This window comes from Python bivittatus, unplaced genomic scaffold (genome assembly GCF_059951505.1).
Source record: "Python bivittatus isolate LINGU-HERP-01145 unplaced genomic scaffold, Pbiv_v1 ctg000080_np1212, whole genome shotgun sequence".
Lineage (NCBI taxonomy): Eukaryota > Metazoa > Chordata > Lepidosauria > Squamata > Pythonidae > Python > Python bivittatus.
Genome location: NW_028277035.1, coordinates 51915018 through 51940443, shown reverse-complemented (window position 1 = coordinate 51940443; position 25426 = coordinate 51915018). Strand labels below are relative to the sequence as shown.

At 37.7% G+C, this 25426-nt stretch overlaps 1 protein-coding gene across 1 annotated transcript in view; it reads left to right on the top strand.

Annotated features, from left to right (window-relative positions):
* Positions 1-25426, top strand: part of SFMBT1 (Scm like with four mbt domains 1) — a 111006-nt gene extending 85580 nt beyond the window's left edge. Inside the window, exons 11-21 of the mRNA XM_088134078.1 lie at positions 656-782; positions 1158-1271; positions 2088-2130; positions 3236-3300; positions 5624-5763; positions 10683-10792; positions 14161-14336; positions 15682-15860; positions 15993-16238; positions 19474-19602; positions 21153-25426. Coding sequence (XP_087990204.1) covers positions 656-782; positions 1158-1271; positions 2088-2130; positions 3236-3300; positions 5624-5763; positions 10683-10792; positions 14161-14336; positions 15682-15860; positions 15993-16238; positions 19474-19602; positions 21153-21293 — 1470 coding nt within the window. The 3' untranslated portion in view covers positions 21294-25426. The remainder of the gene's footprint in view (positions 1-655; positions 783-1157; positions 1272-2087; positions 2131-3235; positions 3301-5623; positions 5764-10682; positions 10793-14160; positions 14337-15681; positions 15861-15992; positions 16239-19473; positions 19603-21152) is intronic.

Below are 25426 nucleotides of genomic sequence, written 5' to 3'. Positions count from 1 at the left end.
AGCCGGATAGGCTGATGAGGGAATAAAAAAGGCTGCATGTGTGTGAGTGTGTTATTTGTGAAGGGAGGAGGGTATTTTCTTATTTTGATTTACCACTGAAAATGGTAGAGAGGCATTCTACTTTCAGGGGCAGGGTTATCCAAGGCATGAGGTCCCAAGATGGGAGGAGGAAGGTGTGATGTGTAAATGAACATTATAGGCAGTTGTTTGCATTCAGATCTTGGGCAGGTCAATACTTCTAGGTTGAAGTGGTAGAGCAGGACTTTTTCAGTTGAGATAACCAAGTCTTCCTTCAGCCATAAAGCAAGTTTCCAACTATGTATAAGTGTCTTTTTTGCCTTGTTTAATTTTAATCTTTAATAAATAAATAAATAAATAAATTTTATGTAGTACAAGGTCTGAATTTGAAGCAAGAGACCTTGTGCATTTTATTTGATATGTATGTATTTAAGTTACTACTTTGGTTGTTCATTTGAAATTGCATGTGTTTCTAAAATATTTCACACTTGCAAAGTACACACCATCTGTTCTGTTGGTGTCTTTCAAGCGTCCACTTTACTGCTAAACTTATTCTGAACTATTTCTTCATTGGTATTTTAATGTAAGGCTCTTAAAATATGTAATAAACACGTAACTTGTGTTTTGCTTGTGTTAGTTAAATTCTGAGCATGGTTTTAAGGAGAACATGAAGCTTGAGGCTGTGAACTCAGAAAACCCAGAAGAAATCTGTGTGGCTACTATCACAAAGGTGAAGGATTCCTATCTCTGGCTACAGCTGGAAAGTAAGTTATCTTTGAGAGGAGAAATATTTTGACCTTGGTTTCCACCAGTCACATTTACAAAATTATTTTGCCTGAGTGTCATAAATTATATGTAGCAAACTGTTTTACTCCAGAAAATGATTTTGAAATAGCTGCATTTAGTCTGTATTTCTTTTTACTACTCCTAATGGTAAAAATCTTTTTAAAAAGATACTCAAATGTTTGCAGCCTGGCAGAGCTGATTGACAAGGACAGAGACAATTCACGTGTGAATGTGGCATGTGCCAATTCACAAGAAGTATTACAGCTGGTTAGCCCTGTAAGATGGTAGTGATGATGGTGGTGGCAGTGATGACAATTGTGCTTATGAACATTATGATCATTATTATTATACAGGTTCTAAAATTCCAGTCCCTGAATGCATAGTGAGTGTGGAATCCATGAATATATTTCCAGTAGGTTGGTGTGAAACTAATGGATACCAGCTTAGACCTCCTCGCAGAGCAGTAGGTATGAATAATATAATAACTGGATTAGACAATGAGATATACTGTAGTGCTTTGGAGTATTTTTATGTGCTTTTCTTAAATATAATAAAAAGATGCACATTCTATGTTGCAACATATAAACATGCTTATAAGGATATAAGAGGTATAAAATTATTAGTTTTATTTAAGTCTAAGAATGCCCTAAGAACTAGTAGCAAAATAAAATTCAAGGCAGAGATAGACAAGTGTTTAGAGCCAAAGTCACTGTTGATATTTTGATAGCATGTGCTGATGCATTTGCGAAACTGGTGTCATAGAAGGGCACAGCTAGTTGCAAAATACCTGTTTACCATATAGCAAGCTAATTACCCCTCCACCCACCCCATCCTCTGGGCCATTCTGTGGAACCTCTTGCGAGGCCCAAAGGTATCCCTACAAATAAGGAGCTTACTAAGTTCTAATCCATTATTTTTTAATTTAAAAACTCCTTTTAAAAGTCATCTGGGGCGTGAGGCCTATGAATAAATTAAACAAGGTTTTTGTGGGTATTACATCACCTATACCTGCTTTAGAGGATACTGGCTGCAATAAATGAATAATGTAGAAGCCTCTGCATTTAAATTAATATTTTTTTTAGGAATTGATTTGGAGAAATGCCCATTTGTAAGATCAAAAAATTAAAATCTTTTCTATGTTGCTGTTTTGTTACTAGGTCACAATTCATTGTGATTATGTGATTATAATGTAAAGGGCTGCAATTGCTTTGTATCATCATAGGATATATTTTACAGTGTTCATATTACATTGATTCTTCAGCATGTTTCATTTTGATTTACAGTGAATAAGGAAAAGAAAATTGCAGTTGTTCAACCAGAGAAACAGTAAGCATTAGATTTAATGTTCATAATGAACATTGGCTTGTTTTTCAGAATCTTAAATACAAGGACAGGTAACTAGAGCTGGCCATTTTGAAACCCTTTTTCAACAGTGCCTCTTTCTGTCTTATTTTATATCTTTTTACATTGTTGTACTTTTTATAATATATTTTAATTAACTTCTCTACCAGCCCAAGATATAGGCAACTTTTTCTAACCACAATGATGCCAAAATGTATATTATAATGTTATGATGCAAACTCTGCCCTTTTATACTTGTGCCTTTTATACATCACATTCAAGTGCATAACAGGTAGAGTTTGTATCATGACATGCCTGTCATCACGTGCCTCCTTTCTCTCTCCTCCTCCCACTCCCTAATGAATGTCTGTGCCTGAGAATTACCATTATTGGCTAGTCTAGAAGTATAATGCCATTTGAGCAGGAGTGCCTAAACTTTTTATGCAACTGTAAAAGTTTAGTTAGTTTAAAGGAGAAATTTGTTGGTTGTAATTGTTTTTAATTTTATTTTAATTTCGTTCGCCGCCCAGAGTCACTTGTTGAGATGGACGGCTGTACAAATTGATTAAATAAATAAAGTTTCTTCACATGGCCAGAAGAGAATTATGACTGTTTTTAAAAGCTCATAAATTGCTGTGACTCATTCTTATAATAGATAACACTGGCTTCCTGTTAAATCTGAACAAAATATACTAAATAGAAAATTGTTATTTCTTGCCTCATTCCCATTAGTTTTATTTTCCCCTCCCCTCCCCTCCCCAGTATGCTCACCTCCAATCCTGTCTCATTTTTCCCCCTCTCAGGCACTGAATGTTTAGGAAGGGTTAGGAGAATTGCTCAGTCTTCACTTATTCATAATTAATAATTATTCCTGAGGTACATCCATATCTCTGGTCATCTTACCCACTGCTTATATTGAAAAACGATTGTTTGTATTAATGAAATGTGCCCATATTCTCAGTATGCCAGAGCTTTACATCATGATGCCTTACATCATGTTTGCTTTAAAAAACAGTATGTAGAACAAACCTCTGCAAAGCTCAGACTTTAATCTTGCATTTCTTTTCTTTTCACATCTATTTATTGTCAGGATATTATCTTCAAGGGCCGTCAGTGAGGGATTAAAGACCCAGGAACAGAACTCAGCTGACACCAGTAAGAAAGTAGTGTGTATATGTTGGATAATAAGGCTGTAATCTATCTAGCTATCATTTCTGTATGCTTTATTTATATTTATGGAAAAGGATAGCTCTGAAGTAATTATAAAGGACTGTCATTGGCTAAGATTTCTTGAACCATTCTGTGGGTGTGAGGCTGTACTGAAAAAACATTTCTTGCATGCATTTTAAACCATTTTAGTTCTACCATGAGGGACTGTCACTCCTTTATTCTGGCAACTCTATAAACAGAAGTCTGCTTGAGAGTAAAATTCCATATGTATCAGATGGTGAAATCTAATCATTTGCTAACTGGTGAATGAATGTTGAATAAGTACATCTGTTTCTGAAATATCTAAACCAATCTATTGGCACACTCCAAAACCTTATTGCATGACTTGCAGTGCCTGCAAAGGTATAGTTTGAGGCACTATCTAAATTTGCACTTTCCACAAGTAGAGGCTGCTCATTCTGGGATTTAATTAGTTTGCTAATGGAGAGGAGTTACATCAATATAATCTCATGTTTATCTATGCCACTGATAAACCGCCTGACATTATGGCTTTAAGGGAAAGTAACTCTTAGCCCAAGGATAGCTATAATGTAAGATGAGTTAACTTCAGTGATCTCACATGGCAAAGGTGCTTGCTGATTTATTTTGCTGTCTTGAGCAATAAAGTAATTATAAGGATTGTTTAATCCTTAATCAATACAACACTGGAAATTCTAGTTTTTGAGACAACCATCCATTACTGGGTTATTAACCAGTGTTTTTGATGAGACAGATACATCTTGTGAAATTACCAAGCCAAATGCAGTTCACCAGCCATAGATTATTGGCCTAGCCTGACAGCCTCTCCCTTTTTTGCAGCCCCAATGTAGACAACATAAAAAACCAGGAACTTCCTGGTGGCTGGTTCAGCAGGCTGAAGAAGAAAAAAGATGAGGAGAATGACAATAATAATAACATAGCCTGTTTTCCAAGTGTTTCCATAGCATCTTTTTTTTTTTATGTTGCTTGCATCTATTAGCTTTTGTTTGGCTTTGAGATGCAGTCATGTAGTCATGCCACCTGAGCATGACTAATTAATATGAAAACTATACAATTACTGTCCACTTTATTCTAGAGGATTCAATATAGTAGCCTTATATATTGGTGGTCCTTGAAGCTGAACTGTAAAGAGATAAAGTAAACTTGCTTTCATAAATCTAGTCTAGCAATTTTTCAACAAGCCCTACTCATTTAGAGATAGGACAGAAAGCATTGATGTGCCTCTTATCTGGTTTTCTGACATATGTCACAAAATTTCTTCAGATTATTTAATGTGAATATCTAGGATAACCCCAGGAAGGTGTTATTTGCATGTCCCTAAGTGTGTATGTGCGTATTTGATGCAGACTTTGTAGCTCAGGAAACATAGAAATTATATATATTAATTTCTTATTAATTATAAAAAGTATATATAAGCACTGCCAAAAGGTTGCATTTTCCTGTAAAATTAAATCTTGTCTCCTAAATTTTTATAATGAAAAATTGGTAAAGCAATAATGTTTGTACTCTATCTAAAACTGAAGTTACGAATACCAAGGCATGCACTGTCCAGATGCAAAAACTCAAGGTTAATAGTAAATGAAAATAAGGATGAATGTAGTAATAGCTCAGTCTGAAAATAACAAACACCAATACCTTCTCACTTCTTCTAGAGAACTATGGTAAGTTCCAAATGTAACCCAAATATATTCACCAAAAAAAAAAAAAAGTTGAAATTGAGCTTTCATGGTTTGTAAGAAAAGACTTCTGCAATTGAAGGAAGTTAGCATGTTTTGTGCCTCACCACTAGAGTGTGGAGCCTCACCTAACATTTCAGGAATTTTCTTGTAAATAAGGAGGCAGTTTTAGTTGTTCAGACAGCCCTCACAGCTTTGGTGCAGTGATGTCTTGCACCAGCAGAAACACCATTGAAGCTCAGACAAGGCAACTTTATTTTGGACCATTCCCCATCCCAAGGTTAATTAGGTTAACACACCACTGACTTTTAGGATTATTTAACATTCCCAGTGGCTGAAATAACCAAGTGGGAAGGATAACCAAATGTGTATTTCAAAGAAGACCAGTATTTAGAAGTTGACTATGAGGCAGTAGACTGTGGGTGTTAAGTACCAAACTGAATCAGACTAATTCTATTATATATACCCATCAAAAACTGTACATTATATATAGGAAACTGCCTGTTACTTTATTTTCTGTTAATTCATTTGTCTTTTGGATGTTAATGTTTTGAAGTAGGTGTTTGTATTCAGAAATTGTTTTATTTTTCCAGTTGTAACAAATGGTAAATACTGTTGCCCAAAGATCTACTTTAACCACCGGTGCTTCTCAGGACCTTATCTTAACAAAGGGAGAATTGCAGAACTACCACAGTCTGTGGGACCTGGGAATTGTGTCCTTGTTCTTAAAGAGGTAAGGGCATCTGCAGTGCATGGCTGAATATGCGCAGCACCATTTACTCATTCGTGTATTCTGTTGGAAGGAATGTTGGAATTTTGTTAGGAGAAGATGAGAAGAAAGAACAGTAATCTCCTTGAAATAATTTTTGCAGATCAATTATTTGCATTTTTATCCCAGGCCCAATTATATTTAGATAGTGCTTTCAAAATGGGATGGAAAGTGGTACATTCCACAAGAAAGAGCCTTTGGTTCCAAGAATGAGATAAACATTAAATAATTACGTTTCTTTGTTCCTGTCTGGGTTTGTTACCTCTGCATTTTTGTTCTTTTTTGTTTTGCGTTGTTTTCTGGTTTTAAATGTTTTAACAATTTGTAAACCACCCAGAGTTGCTGGGAATCAAGCAGTATGTAAATTTAATAAATTATAATTCTTAGCATTTTATTTTTTTATTTGTTACATGTATAGGTTGCCCCAATCTGTTATGACATTGGCCACTTAACAATACAATAAGAACACCACAAGTCATCAAAAGTCCAGAAAGAACCAACAGTCATTTAGAAAAGCCAGAAGTAATATTAGAAGTATTCTGGGAATTGGGCTACAGTAATAAGTGCAGTTTATAGTGACTGAATGAAAATGAAGTAAGAGGAGTTTTTTTACTACTTAGTTCTATGCATTTTTTATAAGATTCGGTCTTCCTCCCCCCTTTGCAAGTGATACACAGTCCTTAACCCCTTCCTGCCTGACAGGTATGAACACTCTTTGTATAAAAGAAATGGAGACTCGCAAAACTCCATACTGATCATTTCAGTGTCCTGGGCGTTTTGCTCCATAAGTGAAGCAACTGTTATCAGGCAGGCAGGCAGGCAGAGAGAAACTTTGAACAATGGGAAGAACTGCCAAGGATAAACCTCCAAAACAAATGTCTTTCAGGGCAAATCTCTGGCCAAAAATATGTAGATCCTGGAGTAGCAGAAAGGTAGACCCAACTTCAACTTCAGGTGGGCTTGTTCCCTGATCTTCAGGCACTGTACTTTGTAGCTCTGCTGTCTGGAAGAATATCCCACAATAGCTATGAAGAGAACTGCAAAATCAGCAGTAGGATTTGTAGAACCTTTCCTTGAGCATCATACTTACATTTGCCTTCCATTTTTATGATCAAGGGCCTTCTTCTCATTCTTCTCTACCATCTATCTCCAGTTGGTCATTTTGAGCCTTTCCCTGGCTTTTTATGGGCTGTTCGTTGTTTATTGCACTACAGACATGTACATTTTAAGCTTTCAAAAACTGTCCCTGGAAGGTCACACATGAATTAAATAGCAGTTCCACAGTAGCCTTTTATCCAGTTTGATCTAGCAGTTAAGGTACCAGGCTAGAAAGCAGGAGAATGTGAGTTCTGGTCCCATCTTAGGCATGAAAGCCGGCTGGGTGACTTTGGGCCAGTCACTCTCTCTCAGCCCAGCTCACCTCACAGGTTTAGTTGTTGGGGGAAAATAAGAGGAGGAAGGAGCATTAGATATGTTTGCTGCCTTGAGTTATTTATAAAAGTAATAAAAGCGGGATAAAAAAAATCTAAAAAGGAAAAAGGAAATAGCCAGCTTCTCTCTGGATCTCTTTCTATTCCTGTTCTTCTTATATTTAAACTTGGTCAACCCCATTGCTTAGTGATGGCAATCCCTACAGTCCCTGTTGCCATTGTTAATGAAATCCTTTTTTTTTTTAATGATAACTTTATTAAGTTTTTAAAAAGACATAGTAAAAACTAACAGAAACAAAAGTTCCTCCTCTATCCTTGAGGACAATCTATATCTTTCTGGAAAATAAGTATATTCTTCAGAAGTACCATTTTTCTGTGTCAATATATCCACTAAGGATAAATTGTCCATCAAATCAAAAAATGTTTTAGGTAGTTTACCCTGATTCTTTTTAACTTCCTTCTCTGAAGTTGTTAACCGAATCCCACAGTTGTTAGGCAAGGCAATTTTTCTGCCGGCTTCCCACAACCAAAGTCAGTGGGGAAGCTGACAGGAAGTTGCAAGTCCCAGGCCAGCAAACAGGTAAGTGGCTGCTGCTGGGTGGGGGAGGGAGCAGGGGAGTGCACAAGAGGCATGTGTCAGAGAGGGTGCGGCGCAGTTTGGGGAGGGCACGCGAGGTCAGGGAGGGTGCATGAGGATGCAGCATGGGTCATGGAGGCTGCATAAGGGTGCGGCAGGGGTTGGAGAGGGTGCAGAAGGGTTGGGAAAGGTGCACAAGAATGTGACATGGGTTGGGGAGGGTGCGCAAGTGGTTGACGTGGTGCCAAAGCCAAGGGGCTGGGGGAGGATGTGTGGGTAGGGGTGACTTACCCCAGCAACTTGCAGCCTTCCCTGCCAGCTTCCCCATTGATTTTCTGGGGTAGCCAGCAGGGAAGGTTGCAAATTGTGATCATGTGATTGTGGAGTGCTGCAACCGGTCATAAGTGCGAACTGGTTGCCAAGTGCCCAGATTGCGATCATGTGACCGTGGGGGTGTTGGGGCAGCTGGAACTCCGAGAACGGGTCATAACCACCATTCATTCAGCACCGTTGTAAGTTTGAACGGTCACTGAATGAATGGTCATAGGTCAAGGACTACCTGTATTACCATGTATGTTTTGGGCTACATGTTCCCCAAATTTTGGATTTCTAGAACTAGTCATAAGACTTTCATAATCGTAGCAGTTTGGCTGAAGGATCCCCTCCTCCTTGAAATTAGATTGGCCATTGGTACCATTTTTATTTTATAAAAACTGTAGTTATTCATAATACTTTATGATGAACTACCATGGTATTGTTTTATGATGACAAGTTCAATATAACATTCTATACTTTATACATTTAAAAGCTCCCCCCTTCCCCCCATGTCCTTGGAGACTATACATGAACGTAGTGGTGGCTCCATTGCTCCTTTTCAGTGCTCCTTCTATTCCTTTTGATTCTTCACACCTTGCTCCCATTCCTGCTCTGCTGTCCTTTCTCTTTGCTTCTGCCCACCCAATTCCCTTCCCCTTCACTTTTTTTTTTTTTTTGCTTTGACTGACAGGCAGAGTCATCACCCAAACCTGCTTCTACTTCTCTGACTGGCACTCAGAATAGAAGGAAAAGTATTCCTTTCATTAACTAGCATCTAATCAGGGGAAATAATACATCACTGTGCTGATGGGCTGATAAGGGTGGTTAGGAACTGGCATGAAAAAACAACTTTAAGTTACTAGTGCATGCTAGCATTTTTCTTTGTTCCCTGTGGAACACAGTTTCTGTCATATTGCAGTTTTTATTGTATTTTAAAATGATTGTTTTTTTAAAGTTATTATATAAGCACACTGGAATGATTTGTTTTGGAAGAGGTAGATGGAGTAGAAACTTGCTGTCAATAAATAAAACGCTAAAGGGAAAATTAGATTTTTATGGGGTTTATAATTAATTTTCTGTATTGTAGAAATACCTAAGTGACATATGGAAGTTAGGGATGTATACCTGGTACTGAATCGTGTAGCAGCAGAAACTGCCCAAGGCAAAATACCAAATTTGATGAGTCAGTAATTGGATCTGTTATGACAAATCAATAAACCTTTAAGAACATCCTAGATTATTATAGCTACCTCTGGGGATTTCAGCTACACATTAAATGTCATTGGTAGTGCCTCTTATTGGCAGCTTTGTCAGATACTGTCTAGTACTCAAGATACAGCATTGCTACATAATTTTTATGATATTCAACAAATCAGTTTCATTATTCTGGGGCTGTATGCCTCTTTTTCTATAGCTGGCTCACTTTTTGAAATAAATAAAAGGGAACAGCTGTCACTCTCTGGACTTTTCAGGGTATTTTCCTGGGTGGCTAGGTGTATATTTCTTTATTTAAATCCATCCTGATTAACCTTAACAACACTTTTTCTTTCTCTCATACCTGTAGTAAATAGCCCCTGCTGTTTAACTACCTGTTGTGAAATTTCTTCAAATTCCCTTTCATTAACTCATTCATGGCTTGGTTACTTATCTTCTCTGCCGGTTCCATAAGCCTCCTGCTCAGTGAAACTCTCTTCATGATCCTTTTTCCATCTGGTCACTTTACCACCACCACTCTGCTGCTTTCTTGATATATTGGAACTATTACTCCCATTATCCACAGAAAGCATTGCCAATCTTGGAGTTGTAGCCTAAGATATCTGAAGAGCATTTGTTTGGAAGAAGCTGGCCTCCTCTAGACTCCCTACCTTCCTTGTCATTAGACTTTAGTTCCTTAATATTTAGTATAAGGCCAACTATTCCAAACTATTATTTCCTTGGCAATCATAAGAAATGAAATGTGCATAGAAGTATAAACATTCTAGATTAATTAAAAGACCATTTGCTAGGAAAATATTGTATAGTAATCCCTGAACAGAATTGAGGGAAATTAATAAAAACATTGTATTACACTGAGCATGGAATGCTGATAGGTTTTGGAATCTATGTCAATCAAATTATACACTGTTAAGAGCTTAGTTGGGAGCCAGTTTGGTGCACTGGTTAAGGCACCAGGCTAGAACCTGGGAGGCCATGCGTTCTAGTCCTGCCTTAGGCACAAAGCCAACTGGATGACCTTGGGCCAGTCACTCTCTCTCTCTCAGCCCTAGGAAGGAGGCAAGGGAAAACCGCTTCTGAAATCTTCCCAAGAAAACTGCAGGGACTTGTCCAGGTAGCCACAAGAGTCACGATTGACTCAAAGGCACCAAAACAAACAAACAAACAAACAAACAAACAAAAAACAGTCCTTAGTTTAGTGACAACTTTGCTTTGCAGTTACTGTTACAGTCTTGTTATACTGCTCATATAAAGAGAATTAAACAGCTAAATCACAGTAATCAATTAAAATAAATCTTATTGTTCAAATTAATAGTGTGTCTATTTTTCTCTCTCTCTGAATTCAGGTTCTTTCTTTGTTGATCAACGCTGCTTATAAACCTAGCCGTGTTCTTAGAGAAATACAGCTGGATGAAGAAGCTGCATGGCATGGATATGGAGAGACTTTGAAAGCAAAGTAAAGTACTCCATATCATATATTTATATTTTGCTATTAGGGCTTAATTAGTTATACTGACACAGCTTTGGCATGGCATTTTCAGGACTTAATTGGCAGGATAGAGACAAGCATAAACTTTCCAAGTATACCAGTGCTTCCCTGCATGGATGAAGGGACTTTTATTGATGTGTCATATGCCCCCACCCCAGTCAACCTTAAAAATCAAAAGTTACCAGGATAATGTATTTTATAGATGCAGCAGAAATCGTGACTGTAAATATAAGTCACTCTCATATGAGAAAAGAAATCATTTGAAGGGGTGAAAAGTCACATGAAATGTCAGCACTCTTTGGATTCAGGGCTGTCTTTCTGCCAAGGGAATAGAATCAGTGACAGAACAAATAACCCCCTCCAGTCTCTCTCCCCTGTAATTTACTATAGGTTTTGGTTGGCTGCAAGGGACGTGGGAAGGGAAAACTGCTAGTCTAATCTTAGTATTTCCTAATTAAACCCTCTGCTCTGCTGATGGTGTTTTTACATGGGAATAACAAGCATACCAATTTAATAACCATCTTTGAGCTGCCTTAAGCAACTGATTTACTTATTCAGTAAAAGGTTAAGAGGCTTACTCAAGCAGAAAGGGAATAAAAGACTTTGGGTTATTACAATTTCTTTTATTTGCTTTTGCTTTGAAAGTAACTTGATAAAATAATAATAATGTGATTTCAGAGCACTTCTCATAACAGTACCTGAAATAGAAAAACCTTAGTGGTTTAGTAACTATTATGTTTCAGCTCTGGCTTGGAATGGTTGGTCTCTTGTCCCTGTTGTCTGGAATAATTGTTAGTAAACCAGTGCTGCCTTCAGATCCTTTGATGTTCCCTTCTTAGAGAAAAGTTGGAGGCTATAGTATTTGTCATAAACTAAAAGGCAAGCATTTTTAACATAGGTATTGCTTTAATGTGCAAAAAAGGAAAAAGAGTATAAAAAAGAAGAGAACCCCAAAAAGAACAGAAACAAATGATATCATATACAGATAGTCCTTGGTTAACAATGGTAATTGGGACCAGAATTTCCATTGCTAAGCAATGGGGTTGTAAAGCACAACATCACGTGATTGCATTGCTTAGTGATAGCAGTCCCTGTTACTGCTGTTAAGCAAGGATTGCGGGTCATTAAGCAAGGATCTCATGTGACTAGGATTTGCAACTTCCTGCTGGCTTCCAACAAGCAAAGTCAGTGGGGAAGCTGGCAGGGAGTTGCAAGTCCTGGTCACGACAAGTATTTCCTTTTAGCAAGCAGGCCAGCAGGCGGATGAGTGCTGCCAAGTCTGGGCAGGCAGGGAGCGGGTGCTGCAGCCCAGCATGACCATGGCTGGGCAGGGAAGTGCTGTAGCACGAATGTGGCCAGGCACGCAGGTGGGTGCTGTGGCTCAGTGTGACTGGGTAGGGGGTGCTGCAGCGCAAGTGTGGGTGGGCATGCAGATGGGTGCTGCAGCACAGCTGGGCAGGGGGATGCTGCAGCTGCTGCACAGGTGGGTGCTCATACTCTGTAGTGGGGCTCCTTGGGAGAAAGAGCAACGGGAGCAGGGGTAACTTGTGACTTTACTTGCCAGCTTCCCCATTAACTCTGCTTATAGGAAGCCAACAGGAAGGTTGGAAATGGTGATCATGTGACTACAGGACACTTAAACTATCATAAATGCGAGCTGGTTGCCAGCGCCTAGATCTTGACCACAGGGGTGCTGCAGTGGCTGCAACTTTGAACAGCTGTCATAAGTTCCACTCATTCAGCCCTGTCATAACTTGGTTGTTAACCAAGGACTACCTGTACAGTTCAGCCTAGTTTTTAAAATAGTTATTATACCTTGACCGCATGAAGTAATACTAATTAATGCCTCCATTATATTGATAAAAACTCAGCTCACACAGAAAAGAAACACATACAAGTAATCCAAGTTTGTAAATCTGGGGTAGCTCTATCTTTTGAACATTGAGCAGGGATCTTTTCTACCACTTTCATTAAATCCATAGAATAAGCCCACATCATATGAATAAAAGACCCTTCATTTATTTAGCATTGCTGACATAATGAAGTTAATAAATACACACAAAATGTTCAATTAATTCCATCTTACAAGCATAAGAAATTTTACTTTAAGACCGTTTGCCGCCATTAATTTGCTGATACAGGATATGCCAATTTGTTAATCCAGAGTTTTTGTAAATAACTAATAACTAAGCGATAAACTTTAATGGGCGATCACTGTAAATTGTGCAATTTTGGGGTCTTCTTAGACTCACAGCTCCTGCTTGAAGAGCAAACGGCAGCTGTAGTCAGGAAGGCCCTGTGCAGATTCATCTGATATGCCAGTTGCAGCCTTTCCTGGACAGGAAATCCCTTCTCATGGACACTCGTGGCTTGGTCACTTCATTTGTAGACTACTACAATATGGTTTATATGGGATTGCCCTTGAACATCTCTCAGAACCTAAGCTGGTCCAGAATGCTGTGGCGCAAACAGTTGTGGGCGCATTTAGATATGCTCATTTAACACCTTTGAGCTTCCGTGTACAATTCAAGATGCTGGTTATGACCTATATAGGCCTTCATAGCATAGGGCCTGGCTGTCTGAGGGACTGCCTCCATCCCATTATTTCTGCCTGTCCTACAAGTTCCAACAGAATGGGTGTACTTCACATCCTGTCTATTAAGCAGATAGGACCTAAGAAACATGCCTTCTCTCTCATGGTATCTGCCCTTTGGAATAGCATCTCCCTGGAGGTTTGGACTACCCCGACACTGCAATCCTTTAAACAATCCCTGAAAATCTGTATTTTCCCCCCAACCTCTGTGAAGGGTTAAGGGGTGACCATCATGTGTGTATTGTTTATTTTGGTTATGGTGTATGTTTGTTTCCTCCCCTTCCCCCTCACCCCACGTTTATTTTCTTTCATTTTCTTTTAGGTACTGTACATGCTTTTTATTTCTGTACTGCCCAAAGTCAGTATGGAGTTGGACACCCTTACATAGCCAAATAAATAAATAATATTTTAAACCAAGAAATTAAAAATATGGTGATATCCCTTTTACTCAAACTCTCTTCCTCTCTTTATGTTTTTAGCAAGACTTTAGGACTGGCCTGCCTCAGACTTTAATCCATAGTTTAATAATTATTTATTTAATAAGCTACAATTCACTGGATTTGCAAGCAAACAAGCCATGGTTTACAAATCAAAATAGCCAAAGTCATGGGCTGTAAGTCATAATATGATATGCTTCGGTTTGGTTACTGTGCTGTATGAACCAAGCTAATGTGTATTTCTCTGAGAAAACAAACACCTAGAACATCCAGTCTGTGTTTAATGAAACTTTCCTTTGCTACAGATATAAAGGAAAGAGCTATCGAGCCACAGTGGAGGTTGTAAGAACAGCTGATCGAGTTGCAGACTTCTGCAGGCAGACTTGCATCAAACTGGAATGCTGTCCAAATCTCTTTGGCCCCCAAATGGTGCTAGACAAATGTTCCGAGAACTGCTCTGTTCTGACAAAAACCAAATACAGTAAGTAATTGTGGTATTGGCCTTTCTCATTTAGTTCGAAAAATATGGTAATGTGTGGGCAGCGAGAAAGAGCACTTTTCAATAAATGTGCAATATCTTGAAAGTAGCTGGTCATGTCACTTCTATTTTACATTCTCGGAAGAATCATTGACCAAGGATCATTTCACTTAGCAGTGGTCCATGTAACTCCATATCTAATATTTATCCATTGAATAATTAAATCCTCAGTTTTTAACTTCACATCAGAAAAGCTACAGGGGATTGAAAATTTTATCTAACTCCATGGGAAAACTTAGCAACTTTGCAAGAATAATATAAACCATATGTAACACTAAGCATAGCCTAGTGTTAACCATAATCAAGTAATAATAATTAAGGCAGTAACCTAGGCAGGGAACAGCAGACCACAAATGGCCATGGTTTGCCAGTCACCTCCCTTTTTCATCAGTATCCCAAAAGCTTTATTATGATGGCTGCCAGTTGGCACTTCCTAGGGCTTTCAGTAAACAAAAACAAAGCCTTCAGTGGTATAATTGGATCACAGCCAGTTGTTTGGATTAACATACTAACCCATGAATTAATGCTACTTAATAATAAATCATGGGTACCATCTGTGATTAATGGCCTTCTACTTCACCATGAAGTGACCATATTTTGGGCTTCAGACATCACAATATCTCAAACCAAATTATGGCTGCATTAAATTGAAAAGAAATACAAAGGGAGATAGTCTTGCAGATCTCCTTCATAACAGTTGGATCATTTCTTACTCAGTGGAGAAATCCAGCATGAGGCTGGGTTCACACAACAAGCTTAGCCAAAATTTAGCAAAGCATGTTACGGCTAAGTGTGTTATGTGAATCCAGCCATTGTCACTGTAATTTCTGAAAGCTTTTTTTGTTTGTTTGTTTGTTTGTTTGTTTGAGATCTTAGTAAAAAATAAAGTGCTACACTTACTTGCATTAGCACCTTACATATTGCCTTCTCTTTTTGATGCCCCCTCCAAACACCCCTTCTTTGTATCATTTGTTCTTATGCTAAAAATGGCTCTTCTCTTTGATTGCATCTCACGGTAACATCACTGTTGTATTAGGACAGCTGAATACTAATTGTTATAGACCAATTTGACTTGTAAATTGGTGGGCACCCCATCCTGCTTTTTGGAAACACTGTGCTATTTTTTCTAAGGCATATCCCACCATTGTTACTACAGTAATGTAAAGGTTGCACACAACCAAAATAAACTGTATGCATAGTAAAATTGCCTCTAAAATGTTGTCTTCTTAAGGACTAATAAATGATGAATTGTGTTTCATGTTAACTCTTTTATTTTAACCTCCCATAGCCCATTATTATGGGAAGCGGAGAAACAAAAGGATTGGCCGACCACCTAGTATCCACAGCAACATGGAGGCAAGCATGAAGAAAGCAAATAGGAAAAGAAAAAAACGGAAAAACTTCTTTGTTCATAAGAAGAAGCGATCTTCTACCTCTGTGGATAATACACCAGTGGGATCACCCCAAGTATGCAACTAGGAGGGATGTATTTAATATATGAGTGTATAGAGAGAGACTGTGGGATAAGGTGATGACAAATGTTTTTACACGCAAGCTTTGCTAATCAGTGTTATTCTGAGCTGTTCCATATCATTTCAGGGAAGTGGAGGTGAAGAAGAGGATGATCAGGATGAGGTAGATGAAGAATCTCTTACTGAAGACAGTACTTCTGAGCATCAGGAGGAACTGCTTGAGGAGTCTGAAGTATCAGAGAAGAAATCACAGTCATCTTCCCCAACACAGAGTGAGCAGTCTCATTTTGGGGCTCCAGACCGGGACAAACGGAAAAGAAAACTACGGACTTTTTCTTTCTCAGATGATGAAAATAAGCCACCTTCACCAAAGGTATATCTTAATTTTCAAAAATGTAACAATTGTCAAGCTTTTCAACAAGGGTGTGTGTGTGTGTGAGAGAGAGATGTTTGCTGGATTTGTCTATTATGTAACTTAGCAAGCTTGACAGGATATTTCACTGCTTGTAAAACAAAATTTCCCTTAAGTGTTTCTCTAAACTTGTCATCAATTAAAGATGGGGATGTCTTCAGTTCACTTGGTCAAGTTAAAAAAATTCTGAGAAATCAGTTTTCTTATTTTTTTTCTCCAGGGATTAAATCTACACCTAAAGATGGATGATTGACCTTTATTCCTTTAACTAGGAAAACACTGAGTAATTGTTTGTAATTTATAGTAGATAAAATGTGCCTTTCTAGTCTGTGTGCAAACCCTTATTGTACAGTGGGGCAAAAAAGTATTTAGTCAGCCACCAATTGTGCAAGTTCTCCCACTTAAAAAGATGAGAGAGGCCTGTAATTTTCATCATAGGTATACCTCAACTATGAGAGACAAAATGGGGGGGAAAATCCAGAAAATCACATTGTCTGATTTGTAAAGAATTTATTTGCAAATCATGGTGGAAAATAAGTATTTGGTCAATATCAAAAGTTCATCTCAATACTTTGTTATATATCCTTTGTTGGCAATGACAGAGGTCAAACGTTTTCTGTAAGTCTTCACAAGGTTTTCACACACTGTTGCTGATATTTTGGCCCATTCCTCCATGCAGATCTCCTCTAGAGCAGTGATGTTTTGGGGCTGTCGCTGGGCAACACGGACTTTCAACTCCCTCCAAAGGTTTTCCATGGGGTTGAGATCTGGAGACTGGCTAGGCCACTCCAGGATCTTGAAATGCTTCTTACAAAGCCACTCCTTTGTTGCCCGGGCGGTGTGTTTGGGATCATTGTCATGCTGAAAGACCCAGCCACGTTTCATCTTCAATGCCCTTGCTGATGGAAGGAGGTGTTCACTCAAAATCTCACGATACATGGCCCCATTCATTCTTTCCTTTACACGGATCAGTCGTCCTGGTCCCTTTGCAGAAAAACAGCCTCAAAGCATGATGTTTCCACCCCCATGCTTCACAGTAGGTATGGTGTTATTTGGATGCAACTCAGCATTCTCTCTCCTCCAAACACAACGAGTTGAGTTTAGACCAAAACGTTCTACTTTGGTTTCATCTGACCATATGACATTCTCCCAATCCTCTTCTGGATCATCCAAATTCTCTCTAGCAAACTTCAGACAGGCCCAGACATGTACTGGCTTAAGCAGGGGGACACATCTGGCACTGCAGGATTTGAGTCCCTGGCAGCATAGTGTGTTACTGATGGTAGCCTTTGTTACTTTGGTCCCAGCTCTCTGCAGGTCATTCACTAGGTCCCCCTGTGTGGTTCTGGGATTTTTGCTCACCGTTCTTGTGATCATTTTGACCCCACAGGGTAAGATCTTGCGTGGAGCCCCAGATCGAGGGAGATTATCAGTGGTCTTGTATGTCTTCCATTTTCTAATTATTGCTCCCACAGTTGATTTCTTCACACCAAGCTGCTTGCCTATTGCAGATTCAGTTTTCCCAGCCTGGTGCTTTTGTTTCTGGTGTCCTTCAACAGCTCTTTGGTCTTGGCCATAATGGAGTTTGGAGTGTGACTGTTTGAGGTTGTGGACAGGGGTCTTTTATACTGATAACAAGGTCAAACAGGTGCCATTACTACAGGTAACGAGTGGAGGACAGAGGAGCCTCAAGAAGTAGTTACAGGTCTGTGAGAGCCAGACATCTTGCTTGTTTGTAGGTGACCAAATACTTATTTTCCATCATGATTTGCAAATAATTTTTTTAAAAATCAGACAATGTGATTTTCTGGATTTTTCCCCCCATTTTGTCTCTCATAGTTGAGGTATACCTATGATGAAAATTACAGGCCTCTCTCATCTTTTTAAGTGGGAGAACTTGCACAATTGGTGGCTGACTAAATACTTTTTTACCTCACTGTATTTAATGTAATAACTTTTTATCAACAATTTTGTACCTCTTAATTTCCATGTGCATTCAAGTGGACTCATTTTTTTGTGGATTTGACATTTTCTTACAATGGTGGGAATAAAAGAAAACTTCTTTAACAGGTCCTTACCATGACCTCAGAAAGAACACAGACATGTAGACAAAGAAAAGAAAATACAATTCTGCTTTACAAAAAATAATCAGGAATGTAAGTGTCTTCCTTGCAGAAAATGCAGCATAAAATCTTTGGAATTCTGTTCATTATGAAACATTTATATCCTCATCTTTGAGGAGTTCTAGGTGACTTATTTCTGGTCACAAAATTACATATTTGTAGGACCTTATGTTCCCTGTGAAATTGAAAAAGTAACATGATCTACTTCAGGATATCAGTCAGATATTTAATATAGAAAAAGATGCATACTGGTGATCTGGATGAAACAAATTTCAGGTTTAGGCCACACATGACAACAGAATCACAATCTCAATTTTTATTGTCCCTTTAAATAACATAAAATAGATGTTGAGGATACTCAAATTACATACCTTTATGACTATTTAACTGGTTATATCCCTAGTCCTCAAAGATACATGAGAAAGGAGTGTCATCAAATAATAAAAAAAAGATTTCATCCCAGTGATGACTAGATATTACATCTATACTGCAACAGCAATGACAACAATAATAATAATAGTTTGCAACTGCATAGCACACATTTTTTTTACTTTCAGTTCAGTTCGAGGTCTTCTGTTTCCAGGAGGTTGATGACCATGAATCTCTGCTGTACTAAACCCTGCTCAACTCTGCTATACTAAACTCTGAAGCTCCATACTGCCCAGTCTTTGCTGTATTGACCTCTGTGCCACTCTTGTATATTCTTCATAATTTAGAGCAATCTGATTATGTATATGGCTACTTCGAGTGTCTCTTTGTCACCCTCTGTTCTTTTTCCTTCCACTGATCCTTTTAGCAGGGTTCTTTGTATAGAGTTGTGTCTTTTACTTTAAGAAATTGCAAAATTGGGGTAAATATCTTAACTACTGTATGTTCTACATTCAAGTTCACCATCACATTTTCAGGACAGTGCATACATATTACCCCTCAACAATAGGACTTTTTTTATCCCCAGAATACCGGATCAGTGGCTCTTCTAATTCATATAGAGCTTCTTTAAAGGTATTATCTGGAAAACAGAGAATTCCAAGGAAGAAAATGTTATATTTTTGCCTTTGTGTCTTGTGGCATAGGAAATAAAGATAGAAGTTGATGAAAAATTACAGCTGGACAGCAATCCTCTGGAATGGAGTGTAGCAGATGTTGTGCGGTTCCTTAAATCTACAGATTGTGCACCATTAGCTAGAATATTTCTGGATCAGGTATTTTTTATTATTGGCCATGGATAATTGACCACATGAAACCAGTACGGCAACTAAAATAACGTTTTGATCATTTTACCTCTGTGTTTGTATTTGTTGAAAAAGTTTATTAATATTCATAGAACTGTACTATTATTTACCACTATTTAATGTATATTAGATAAATTATTGAGAACATTTTCATGGCAAGCTAAGACTCCTCTGATTTCTTTGGACTATGTGAGACTGTCCTATGATGGTGGCTTTAATTTACCAAACTTTCAACTTTATCACTAGGCCTTTATTTTAACTATCTGATTGATTGATATGGCTGCCCATCTCACATACATGACTCTAGGTGGCTACAATAAAATGGGTAAAACACATATAATACAAATAAAAACAAAAACACACAGCAGCCAGAATTTCTCTGGGATGGGATCTTTTCCGAATATTGCTCTCTTTGGCTCAGAGTGTAAACGTGTGAGTCCTGCAAAATCTTACCAGGTTTTAGGATCAATTTATAGTGAGCAGGGACTGTATTTTCCAGCTTTGAAAGCTACTGGCACATTTGATCACTAATAGGTAAACTTTTAATCCAAATCACATGAAAGGTCCTACTGTGCTGCCTCATTGCGGTGGGGAGGGGATGTTCATGGGAAGGATGAGCAAAGAATGCTGGGAATAAATGCCAAGTGTATATAATCTCAGCAAGCTCACCAAAGGCATGAAGGTCATCCCAGCTGCCCAGCTAAAGCAATCAGGAACCTATATTGGGCAGCACTGGTATGGGAAGATACAGGAGTCAGGTGATCACTTTAGTGACAACAGCAAAGGCATTTCATACTGTTCAGGAGAAGGCAAACCACTCCTGTATTTCACCAAGAAAACCACATGGATAGACAAGATTGGTGATACAGTGCTGGATGATGGGCCCCTCAGGTCAGATGGCACTCAACATATTAATGAGGAAGAGTTGAGAATCTTTCTGAGTACAAATGGTGTTTATGATGTGGCTAGATTAAAGCCTTTCATTTATTTTGCATATATGGAAAAAATGTATACCCCTAATGTTAAGGAATGGATTCAAATCTGTGTGTGTTATCAATTTCTGAAATGGCCTTATACAGGTAGTCCTTGTTTAGCGACCACAATTGGGACTGGCAACTCAGTCATTAAGTGAAGTGGTTGCTAAGTGAAACCAAGACTGTACTTATGATCTTCAACTTTCCTTTGCTTTACAGACCTCCAAAGGTCATAAATGCAAGGACTGGTCATAAAGTTACTTTTTTCATCACTATTGTAACTATGAACAGTTGCTAAACGAGGACTAGCTGTACTCTAAAAACAAGAAGATAGAACAATGTATTTCCATATGGTCTAAATTTAACAAGATGAAGGACTGAATTAATTTTATATTGCTATATTCATTTTTTTTCCTTATGTTTATTTTAATCACTATAATGTATTATTCTTTTTGTTCGTTTATAATATATTAATGAAATATTAATTCTTAAAAATACGGACTTCTGTTTAATACTAACTGCTGTTTCTTCTTTTTCCCTTGATAGGAAATAGATGGGCAGGCACTTCTCCTGCTCACTCTTCCCACCGTTCAGGAGTGCATGGACTTGAAACTTGGCCCAGCCATTAAACTTTGCCATCACATTGAAAGGGTTAAATTTGCTTTCTACCAGCAGTTTGCCAACTAAAGCAGGAGGAGGAGGAGAAGCTGAACCTGAAATTTTGAAGCACAACTGCAGTGACCTGCTCTTCCTTTATCAGGAAGAACCAAGAAGGGTTAGATGGAAACTGCTTATGAACTGGCTTTACAGTTTTGCACTTTGAGTGGGAAAATTACTTGGAGCAAAATATTAATGCAATCCTAACTATCTTTGCAGCTGTCTTTTGGCTTAAGGAAGTAGTACTTTAATCATTCTGTACATCAGGGCTTTTTTATGAATAAAGATGATTGAAATATCTTTTGAGGAGAAAAAATTCCTCCAGTTGTGGTGTGGACAGAAAGAACTTACACCATGTGGAAAGGAATGCAGAAGATGAGCATCTCTTTACTGTTTGCTGAATGACCGTCCTCCTTTTTTTTTCATGGTATTGAAGATAACTTAAATGAGTAGACTAGCTGTTTGCCAAGATAAGTGGGGTGGCCAAAAGCTTGAAAACGAAAATACAGCTTCTTTGTGATCTTTATTTTAGAGCCTGCTCTCTACCTCTGAAACCAAAAAAGGCTACAAGGCAAGTAAAAAGAAAAACCATCAGCTGCATTGTTTTTCTGAAGTTAAATTAAGGATGCCCCTCTTTTTCTACTGTCCTGGCAGAATCATAGCCTTGAGCAGCTGCTTGGTAGTCACAGACTGAAGACGTAGCACTCTTTATTATGGAGAACTCCTGATAGTGAAGGCTGCGCCTGTCATGTTGCTGGTAGAGAGGGAAAATTTAGAAATTGTGGATGTTAATATGTGGCATGTAGTATGGTAAGCTAAAGTTGCACAGAAATATTGACACACCATACCAGAAATACATTGAAAATGTTTTTAGAAAAATATGTAACTTTTTAGGGAAAATTACACGATCTTCCCTTATTCTTATTTGCTTAAAAAACTGAACTTGCATCCTCAGAAGAAAAATGAATTAAAATGCAGAGCTCCTGCTAGCTCTCAAATAATTGAATTTCTCCAGTTAATTGTTCCAGTTTTGCAAATGCACACATGGACCTTTGCTTTCTGTCTTCTAAGTATATTCAGAAAGAGAATTGTGGCATAGTTTGCATACCATATATACACTTTAGGAGATGGAGTTTTGTTTGCTTAATGTACAGAGAATTCAACTGAGTTCATCAGCTTATGCTGACCTAATACAGAGAACTACTACCCACACCTGCAATAACAAGCTGACACATTAACAGTTTTTGAATGGAAAACTAGGTTTTATGGAAGCTAGAGAGGGATCAGAGCAGCTTCTGCATTTCTACCCATTATATGCATAAATTAAATTGTGGCTTCAGCCAGTGAATATTTGTTACTCACAAGTTGGGTCAAAGCATTGGCGATTTGCTGGTGAGTCACGATGCAGGGCTTATTGAATACTTTTAGGAAGAGAGAGGATGTGGTACCTTGAAAGAAATTTCCTTATAACGTATCTAGCTATATGGGATCCTAAAGTAAAGACAGAATGATTTCATGCTTCAGGTTTCAGCCAAAGTAGGTTTAATACATAAAATGTTAAGTAACTGAACATGCGGGCCAAGTTTGCAAATAGATTTGTATATTGAAATTAGTGCTATTCAGATGCTCCATTATTTATAAGAACATGCATGTGTGTGAGAATGTAAATGCCTCTTTTTGGCATCAGAAAGAAATTGGTCTTTTTTTCCTTTTTTTTATCAGGCTCAATGTAACTCTTGCTCTGTTTAATTAGCACCAATTGGATATGTTCATATGTACAAACTTGTATGTCCAAGATTTTCAGGGTTTTTCAAGTAAAGCTTTCATATGCCATACATTGCTGTAAATAATATTTTGAATGCCAGTAAAATAGATGCTGGCTATCTAGGTTGTATTTATAAGCTGATATTTTGGTCCTGCTCTATCATTTTGGTCTCAGTAGGATCCATTAAGGGTTTTTCAAAAAAAAAAAAAAAGATGCTTTCCATTACTTGTTACTTTGAATGAGTCATTTCTATGCAACACATGAGTAACTGATATACTTCATTTCTTGAGGCAATTCAAGCATGTCTTGTGGGTTGGAGTTTAAAAGGTTTAACACCATCTATAAAACATTCATTACATAAATAGTTCTGAAATAATCTCTGAGTTTAGTAAAATGTAACTTCATCCATAAATCATTCATCTCTTTCCTATTTATTGCCCCAATGAGTCAGCCAGTCTTATCTGCCTTGCTACTGATAGGACATTCAAAGGTTGTTGGAATAGTAAAGTTGATTGAGGAAAGTCTGCAAAGTTAGATAACATTGTATATTTTTATGAGTCCAGTGACATTCTAGCTAGGAAAATCCTATTGGTTTCTGCATTAACATTTACCTAAAGCAGAGAGAGTGGAAAGGTAAACTTAGTTTTCAGATCTTTGGAGGCTAGCTGCTGTAGAAAGAGTGTATGAAAAATATATTAGAAACTGGCAGTAAAATAGATCTTCTGATTGGTGTCTTGAGAAACACTTTAAAATTTGGGGAGATAAAAAAAAGTCAGCCTAAACATTTAGCCTAGTCTGAAAAGTCAAGCTACTTTTTTGAAGTTGATGGCTAATGTGCAAGATACCCTTGCTCTAACTTGACTCTGTGTAGTTGCCATTTTTATGATACGATTTGGGAGAACAAAGGAAGGAATCAAATACTTCATATAGTTCCTGAATTGAGCACACAATTTTCCAAGGTACAGAGATTTTTTTATTTTTAGAATTACAGGCCAAAGTTTATCAGCTGAGAAGAGTTGAATTACACATGAATAAAAGGTTTTTGCAAGAGATTTTTGCCAAAATGTGAAGTCTAAAGCCAGGATATCAGCCATTTTATTTCTTTCTGTAAATATTATAACGCTGTATGAGTTCACTCAAGGTGTACTGCCAAATGTTGTTTTAGCAGATATAAAATTCAACATTTTAAATGTAGGTCTTTAAATGCCATTTTCGGCTTTGCCTAAGATAGTTGCCTACTGTGAAAATTTTCAAAATACCCAATATTTGCTAAGCACAAAAAACCTGACATTGCCTGGAAACCTCATGGGTGTAAATTTGACTATATGCCAGGTGCTCATGTTGGTATTAAAGTTTCCCCAAAACATCCATGAATGACCTTTATATTTGAAGGCAGCCTTAAGGGTAAGAGGTCAGAGTGGATTTTGAAAGGACAATACTTTTAAAACTTCATTGTATCTATAATTCAGTGGTATTTGTTATGTGTGCAGCGATCTAACCCCCTTCCCATAACTTAGATTTGTAACAAATGGATTGTATACTGAAGGCCATGAATGTGAATTCTCTTTTATATCATGTTTCAAAACCATCGACACTGGAGAAGCACCAGAGTACAGTGTTTACATTAGCACTTGCTTGTTAAAAATTGGTTCTAACCTTTATATTGTTTTAAGCAATTCTTAAAAGAATTGTAAAAACTAACTTCCATGCAGGAGAGGAAGTTGCTTTCTCCAGTTAATAAATGCAAAGTTCCATTATTTGTCCTGTGCAAAGCTATAACCTGGAATACCTAGACACTTCATAGAAGTAGGACTGATTTAAAATAGGTGATTTTTGTGTATAAAAATGTATTCCTTTAGTTGCAAGCCCTATGGAACCTTATATACTTTACTTATCTTACTGAAGTTTTATATTCATCAGCTTCTCCGGCTGCTACTTGTTTAATTCTCACCTATTGTGCACACATTTTCTCTTCTGTTCTGATTGTTCCCTTAATGTTCATAGACAATCAAAATCTCTTGAAAGAGTCTCTAAGGCAGGTACTGCCAGCATATTTCTTAGTTGTAATAGCTCATTGGACATGCACTTTCCTGCTTTGCTCTAAAAAAAATAAATTAAAGATGTATATTGTGTTGTCTTTTCTGCTTGCTGTATTTTTACTTTAATTAATATATATGTGTGTGTGGGTGTGAACTGAGGGTAAAATTTTAAAAAGTAGAAGATATGCACATAAAATGTCTACTGAAGCACCTTCTTTGTTGCCTAGGTGCATCAGGTAAAGGGTTTTAAAATATTTTAGGTTATTTTGTTTGTTTTTCTGTAAATGAATGTATATAATTTTGTGGTACTTCATGACCGTTTTAAGTGGTTGTAAGAAAATTAAAAATACTTAAATTGG